Below are 8,201 nucleotides of genomic sequence, written 5' to 3'. Positions count from 1 at the left end.
CATTGAGAAGTATTTTTTTAATTAGGATCGACAGACCCTAATAGCAATGCTATTGTGTGCACCGCTCATCATTCCCGTCTTCCTAAATGACTTTCATATGTTGTGTGCTGGTTTCTTGTTTGCTGCACACGATGGGGCTTGTTCACGGGGTAACCAATGCCTCATGACAGTGGTCGAGCCTTGCTGAACTCCTCTCTCCAAAGGCACGCTCCGAGGAGGACCCAGATGGAAAGCGAAGGGAGCTTTCACCATCCTGTTACACATTCCTGGTCTGAGCCTTCACCCAGCCTCAGACATCCCCCCACGGCTGTAAAAGTCTCTGAGTGCTCTGCAGCTGAGAGATGGATGGCAACAGCAACTTGGCTTTGGTTGCTTCAGTGCTCCAACTCCCATCATGGCACAGGAAGCTCTCTGAACCAGAGTTATGGTCCCTTTTCCATGGTGGGGGCTGGACAAGAATGGGACCAAGGGAAATATCTGGCACAACCTGGGAAAGAAGCCTAAACTCAGTCACATCCTAACCCAGCAGCTCACCCAACTCAGCCTGAGTAGATCTGGGAAGACTGCAGGAGAATTCGGACAGCGGATGAGAGAAGAATGACTCGGCGACTCAAATGAATCTTGCTTGGCAACGTCCTCCGTGTGTGACAGCCTTTTCTTTGACTTGCACAATAACAATTGAAGTCCAGCCACTTCAGTTACTAATCTTATCTGTTGTTTGAATGGCTCTTAGCTTCCCTCCTGTTGATTAGAAATGTTTGTACAAGTTCTTGGAGTCAGCGGAGTTGTTGTTTCATAGCTGAATAACAGGCTGGGACTCCAAACTTCAAGATGCTCGCAGTAATGATCAGATATGTTCTTAAAAGCCCACTGAACTGGATTTCAAAACAAAAGGCCCATTGATCTTAAGCCTGAAATCCCAGCCACAGCTCTGAAAACCTTTTCCCTTGTCTTTCTGAGGAACTGAAACTGGTGTAAAAAATGACTACAACAGTCAAAGAAAGGAGGACTATTTTATGAGAGGAAGCTACCTAAATTTGCCCTGATTTAGGCTATCAGAACAGGGCTGAAGGGGATATAATTGCTACTGAGAGACATGTGGAAGGGGAGAAACTCTTAGAAAATCTTATGAAATCTCCAAACTGAGAGTCGTGGGGCTGGAGATGAAAGGATTTCTGATTTTCAGAGCAAAGAAGTCTGGGATGGCTTTCAGCAGAAGCAGCGCAGTGTGCAGCCTGATAACCATATGGGAGACACTGATAGGACTGGAAGAGCCAGGACAGGCTGTCCTGGAGTGTCCAGGAGATCCCTGCAGGATCCCAGTCTAGTCTTTGGCTTGTACAAAGCCAAACCTGGACAATGTATGAAGAGACTCCCTTGGCTCCTGCACTTATCCATCACCCTGGTCCATCCTATTTTGCACCTTGCCTCATTCAGCAGCCATCCCAAGTTTGCCTTGGCCACACGATCTTGTTTTAGCACTGGGCAGACCAATTTAAGTGTGGGTCCCCAGGATGGGCTGCTGTGGTGGAGCTCCCATTGGAAAGACTAATTTTTGGAATGAAAAACATTTTTCTTTTCCTTTGATCTGTTTACTTCAATAAGCGAATGCCTTATTCAAGCCAAATTCTGGCTCAAAATCAGAGCATTGGGTAGTGGCTGTGACTTCCAACACTGAACGGTGCTGGGCAAGCAGAATCCCACAAATCATCCCACCAAAGCACTAACACTGTCAGGTTGTTCCTGGGATTGCTGGTATCCACTTGGAGCCCATCCACTCCCAAAAAGTACCACTGGCCCATGCTGGGGAGGAAAAATAACCTCTGCTGCTGGCCAGCATCCTCAGCACCAGCAATTTCCACTGCAGCCCAGTCAGAAACAGAGCAGCCACGAGCCTCCAGGGCACAAATGCAATTCCTTGTGCATTTCCCAGTTCTACCACATGGATAAAGCAGTGGTTCATCCACAAGGATGCCTGATGGTGATAGCAACAGGCTGCACGGATAAGCCTCGGTGCAGTTGTTTAAATTCATTTGACTTGAGGATAAAAAGAGCAAATCAAGAGAGAGGGGTTGCCAAAGCACCAGCCTGCCATGACAATGCCAACCTGAACAGGCAGTTCCCATGCCAGGAAACAGCCAGGACAGTTCATGTAGACTGAAAATCGAACAGCATCCACAGGCACATCCCCAACCTCTCCAGGCTTTCCCGCAGCTGGCAAGCTGCAGCTCAGCCAGTGCTGAAATGTTGTTTCTGTGGTAAAAGGAAACTGTTTCTCTGCGTATTGTTTTTATGACCCATGGAGCTTTAGGCACAGCCCTGGGGTAGGCTGGGGGTTCCTCCCGTGACATCTGAGCATCCTCTAAGGCAACAAGATGTCTCAGCAGTTCACTCCCCATCACCTCGAGAGAGCCATTCGTGCGCCAAGCACTTTCCGCGGCCACCCCAAAATTCACCTCATAGCACCACTCCTTGTGCAACACTTGCAGGGCTTTTGGGATGCTAGAGGTACATCCATGCCTTCCACAGAAATCAGCAGTCCTGGAAGCAGCTGGCAGGGAAGCGACTTCTACCCAGAGCAATCCTGCCAGTTTGCTTCCTGACCTGCAACATCAGGAGAAAACATCCTTACCAGGGCTGCAGCTGGTTTAAAATTGAGGGTTTGGAAACAAGGACTAGAAGCTAAAGCATCTCCTTCAAAACCCAACCCTAAACCTCCCCAAAACCCACCTCCGGGCCTCCAAAACCCACCTCCAAGATTCCAAAATCCCACCTCCAAACCTTCAAAATCCCACCTCCAAGCCTCCAAAATCCCACCTCCAAGCCCCACCTCCAAACCCCCGCTGCGGGGGGACGCCCGATCCCCCCGGTCCCCATCCCCGCTGCGCTCCCGAGCCTCGAAGCCCCGCTCCACGCCATAGGCCTAGCAATTAAATTAACTTCATTATCAACCCCGGATAAACACATATCCCACCGGGCGTCCCACCCGGGCGGAGGGCCCGTTGCTGAGCGCTCTCCCGTACGGTTCCCTGCGGGAAGCCGCGAACCCGGCGGCTCTCCCCGGCCCCGCCCGCCGCCCCCGGGGTGCGGGAGCGCGGGTGCAGCGGGGCCAGCGGCGGGGCCGGGCAGGCGCCGGTGCCGCCCGGAGCGGGGCTCGGACGCGGTGCCGGTGCGCGGCGGGAGGGCGCTCGCAGCTGCAGTACCCGCGGCGGCCGCTCGGCGGCGCGGCGCTGCCGCCGTGCTCGCCGGGGCGGCCGGCGGCGGGGGCCGCTCTCTGCCGCCTTCCCGCGCCCTCTCCTCGCTCCGGCAGATCTCGCGAGAGCGCGGCCGGCTGGTGGCCGCGGGGGCTGTTGCAGCAGCGGCGGCGGCGGCGGCGGCGGGAGGAGGAGGAGGCGGCGGCGGCGGCCGGGGGCGGCCGAGGAGGCGGCGGCGGCGGCGGAGGAGGCGGCGGCGGCGCGGGGGCGGCCGCGCCGGGGCGAGCAGCGGCGGGAGAGGCCCGAGCGGCGGCGGCGGCGGAGCGGCGGCGGCATCATGGCGGACAGAGACAGCGGCAGCGAGCAGGGCGGCGGCGGCGGGGGCGCGGCGGGCGCCGGGGGGCCGGGCGCGGGCGGCGGCGGCCCGGGCGGCGGCGGCGGCGGCGGCGGGGGCCCGGGCGGCGGGCTGCAGCACGAGACGCAGGAGCTGGCCTCCAAGCGGGTGGACATCCAGAACAAGCGCTTCTACCTGGACGTGAAGCAGAACGCCAAGGGCCGCTTCCTCAAGATCGCCGAGGTGGGCGCGGGCGGCAACAAGAGCCGCCTGACCCTCTCCATGTCTGTGGCCGTCGAGTTCCGCGACTACCTGGGCGACTTCATCGAGCACTACGCGCAGCTGGGGCCCAGCCAGCCCCCCGAGCTGGCGCAGGCGGCCGACGAGCCCCGGCGGGCGCTGAAGAGCGAGTTCCTGGTGCGGGAGAACCGCAAGTACTACATGGATCTGAAGGAGAACCAGCGCGGGCGCTTCCTGCGCGTCCGCCAGACCGTGAACCGCGGCCCGGGGCTGGGCTCCACGCAGGGCCAAACCATCGCGCTGCCCGCACAGGGCCTCATCGAGTTCCGCGACGCCCTGGCCAAGCTCATCGACGACTACGGCGTGGAGGAGGAGCCGGCCGAGCTGCCCGAGGGCACCTCCTTGACTGTGGACAACAAGCGTTTCTTCTTCGACGTGGGTTCCAACAAGTACGGCGTGTTCATGCGGGTGAGCGAGGTGAAGCCCACCTACCGCAACTCCATCACCGTCCCCTACAAGGTCTGGGCCAAGTTCGGCCACACCTTCTGCAAGTACTCGGACGAGATGAAGAAGATCCAGGAGAAGCAGCGGGACAAGCGCGCCGCCGCCGCCGCCGCCCCCGCCGTGGGCGCCGAGCCGCCCCCCGAGGCCGAGGCGGCCGCCGCCGGGCCGCCCGGCGCGCTGCTGCAGGCCGAGGAGCCCGAGGAGGACTGACCGCCCGCCCCCCGGGACGAGGACTGGCCCCGCCGCCGGCGGGAGGGCGGGCGGGCGGCGGGGAGCGGGGGCGGCGGCCCGGAGCCCCCCCCTCCGCCCGGACCCGGAGCCTCCCCGGCCGCGCCGCCCGCCCGGCGCCCCCCCCGCCGCCCGGCAGCAGCAGCGCCTCAGACCCGCCACCCATCGCTGGATGTTCCTCCACTTTACCCACCGTATCAAACAGTAAGCAGCTGCTAAAACAAAAACAAAACAGAGAGAGAGAGAGAAAAAAAAAAAAAAACCACACACAAAAAAAAAAAGAGTCAAAAAAAAAAGTAATAACATTATATATGAACTGTGTTTCCTACTTGATTAAAAATATAAAGAACTGAGTGTTTATTTCCCTAATTAACCGAGAACTTTTGTACACGTTTAAGCTATTATTATTAAAAGTGTTTGCAAAAATGGTCAAGATTATAATATTGCTGAATTATATAAAAAAGTCCTTTTCATGTTGAGCTAACATTTGACTTTAGCACAAAAAAAGAGATATTTTAGAACACGTAAAATAATATTTTTAGTTTTTTCTTCTCATTTTGTTACCAAATTTCGAACCTTACATGGAGGTTACTATAGTATATTTGACACCCTATATACCTGTGATTAGAGATGTGTATATATATATGAGGGCTAGGCATGCTGTGTGTCTGAGCTTTGTCTAAATGTTATGCAGAAGTTTGTAGAGTTAAAAGGTACGTAGGTTTAATTCATGCAAGGTAAACAATAAGTGCTCTCTTTTATACAATATGCATTGCATCTGGACCTTAAACATATAAAAATGGTCAGTGAAACTTCTGTGAACATGAAGAAAAATTATTAAAAAAGGCATTTAAATGAAATTTGCTAACTTGTGATTTTTACGTTTGAACCAAAGTTATTCAAATAGTAAAAACAAAAAAAAAAGAAAAGAGGAAAAGAAAAAAAAAAGAGAGAGAGAGAGAAAAAAAAGAAAATTAAAGAATTTCCTCCCATAATATTTTTTTCTGCACCTGTTTGGTTTACAACTGAGTAGGCATATTGTCATTATTGTGTATATGAGATGTACTTGTATTGTTCATAATATATTTTTTTTATTCTGTGTACTTAAAAGTACTTAACCTGACGTGCAGCGGTTTCCAGTCCACCTGTTTTTTGGCAGCAGGTAGCGAGTCTTTCCGTGTGGCCACTGGCACTAGCACTATCTCCTGAACTCGTGAGAGGTCCGGACCGATGCTTTGATCCCTGTAAACTTCCGTAGGCCTGTTAGGAAGCAGTGCAGCGCGAGGGCAGCGTGATCCCACTGAGCCATGGGGGTCGGAGTTTGGTTGGACAGTGAAAGCCAAGCCGGTGTGTGTCCGTAATGGATTTCCATGTAGCTGTGGTGCTAGTTATTATTACTGGCTACATACCTGGCCTTGCCCTGCCCTCCCCGTCCCAGCTCCCGCCGGGCGCGGGCTCTGCTCGAAGCCTAGGCTAGGGAAACACAGATTTGTCAGAACACTAATCTGTCCAGGTGTGTTCTCCAAATTGAAATTGTTTGTAATAATAATGAGAATAATAATAGACTTTTACAGGTTGTCTTTGTTGTTTTTCGGTTATGTTTTGGTTTTTTTTCCTTAAAAAAAAAAAAAAAGTTGGTGTGCTTTTAATTGACTAACTTCTTGCTGCTGTATAGTAAAATATTAATATATTTTTATCATTAAACTGCTGCATGACTATCATCATTGCGAGTGAAGAGAAAATGTTATAAAAAAAAAAGATGCCTTAAACAGTGAAAACAAAACTTTATTTTTTTGTTTTTTCTTTTCTTTTCTTTTCTTTTCTTGGCTGGAATTCATTAGAGAGCGTTTCAGAGAAACTAGAATCTTGTTCCACTCAGAAGTTTTTTGGGAATGCAATCATTTTGCTGAATGGTGTTGGCTAAGTTAGGGATCAGGTAGACCTGAGCTGCTCCCGTGTGAGCAGGAGCTGCCAGTGCTTCTTTACTGAGGGGCAAGGATGGAGTTTTGGAAGGGTGGGGAGAAAACAAACAAAACAAAAAAAAAGCTTGTTTTAAAGAATTTGATTTCCTGCTGTCGTTTTATTCCCAGTTGAAATTATAATCCCCTTTTTCTTCTTTTTTTTTATTGTCTTTTTTTTAATTTTTTTTTTGAGATGTACTGTAAGTGTCAAAACAAGCTGTTTCCATTGTACCATGCATTATTGCCCTTGAAAGAAGTTTGCTGTTAGTGTTCACAGAAAGTTAAACACGAGCCGCTGGTAGCGAGGTGTTTCTGTTTCTTTTTAAACAATCACTGGAAATGTTTAAAATTGCTTTAATGTGCACTTTTCCTATTTCCCAGTAGTGAAATAAGCTTTTCAGAGTGCGTAATGTGACATTTGAAATGGTTCTCAATTGCATGTAAACATGTGTCTGATAACCTGCTTCTGAATCGGAGGCTCTGGACGGGCAGTTCCAGCGATTATTGTACTTCAACTGTGATGTGTCGGGACTGCGCTCTCCATGCTGCTAGACGTAGTTAGGAATTTAATTGCTTTGGTTTTGCTACTTGATTGATTGATTGTCTCGGTCCTGCTGTTCGCTGCCCTCCCCAAAGTTGTCGCGCTGCCGACGGACGCGCTCCGGCGCCCGTAGTTCCACGCCGCCGCGGTGCGTTCCCAGCAATAAGTAGCGGGAGGCGAGGAGAGCACGGCAGAGTGTCCTTCCGTCCCTCCCGGCTCCTGGGAGCATCGCTAACGAGGCAGGCTCCTCCCGTGGTCTTCCTCGCCCGCGCCGCCCGGATCCTGCCCAGGATCCGGCTGACTGGAGGAGCGCACGGTCCGCGCGGTTCCAGTCAGACCAGGACAGCCTGGAACAGCCCGCGGGGCAGTTGTGTGAACAGTGGCCGAGAACTTGTGGTCAGTTTTTGTCTCGTTTTGGGTTTCTTCTGCGTGTTTCCTTGGTGGTTTGTTTTGGTTTTGTTTTTATTTTTTTTTCTTCTTTTAACGCACGTTCTGTATGTTCAAGGACTTGATGAATGATGATAACGAAACGAAAGACTAAAATGACTGTAAAGATTCATGGGATTTTGCTCCTGGTTGTGTTAGATTTCTTTTGATTTATTTTTTTGCTTTTTTAATTTTAATTTTTGTTTTCCCGGAGGTGCTCGGTACTTTACCAAGGCTCTAATATCTCAGTATTTAAAACAAAGTACAGAAAACCCTGTTTAATGTTAGAAGAAGAAAGGTATATTTGACCATATGTGTTGTTTTAAAAAAAGACAGTATGCTCAAATGTGCCAAGATACCTAATTCCTGAGAAGTATGCCTTATATTTTCCTTGATGATATGCTTTTAAATGTCTTGTAGAATAGGTCCAAGAGCATGATAAAAGCTACTTTATAACGACTACGTGCAAGAAAACTTGAAATTCATTGCAATACTGACATTATTTTATTTTTAAGTTAAAGGGACACTGTCAAGTAATTTACCATTGAAATGCAACCACCTTTTAAGTGGTTTTATGCTAACGGGGAGATGTTCCTCCAAATTCAAATTCTATATTTTTTGTTAAAAAGGAAAAAAAAAAAGTGAAATTGCTCTGTCTTTAAGAATTTAAATAAATAATAATAATAATAAAAAAAAGAAACAGCACGAGCCGCTGTTGATTCCTGCCTCTTCTTCTTCTGCTGCTTCTTCTGCTTCTTCTATTTCTTCTTCTG

At 50.4% G+C, this 8,201-nt stretch overlaps 1 protein-coding gene across 1 annotated transcript; it reads left to right on the top strand.

Annotated features, from left to right (window-relative positions):
* Positions 1–3,531: 3,531 nt before the first annotated feature.
* Positions 3,532–4,553, top strand: PURA (purine rich element binding protein A). Its single transcript, XM_062502259.1, has one exon. It carries the CDS (start codon positions 3,532–3,534, stop codon positions 4,480–4,482), a length of 951 nt encoding a protein of 316 aa, XP_062358243.1. The 3' UTR covers positions 4,483–4,553.
* The last annotated feature ends 3,648 nt before the right edge of the window (positions 4,554–8,201 follow it).

This window comes from Cinclus cinclus, chromosome 14 (genome assembly GCF_963662255.1).
Source record: "Cinclus cinclus chromosome 14, bCinCin1.1, whole genome shotgun sequence".
Classification (NCBI taxonomy): domain Eukaryota; kingdom Metazoa; phylum Chordata; class Aves; order Passeriformes; family Cinclidae; genus Cinclus; species Cinclus cinclus.
The sequence above is the reverse complement of the archived record's forward strand: the minus strand, read 5'-3'. Positions and strand labels throughout refer to the sequence as shown.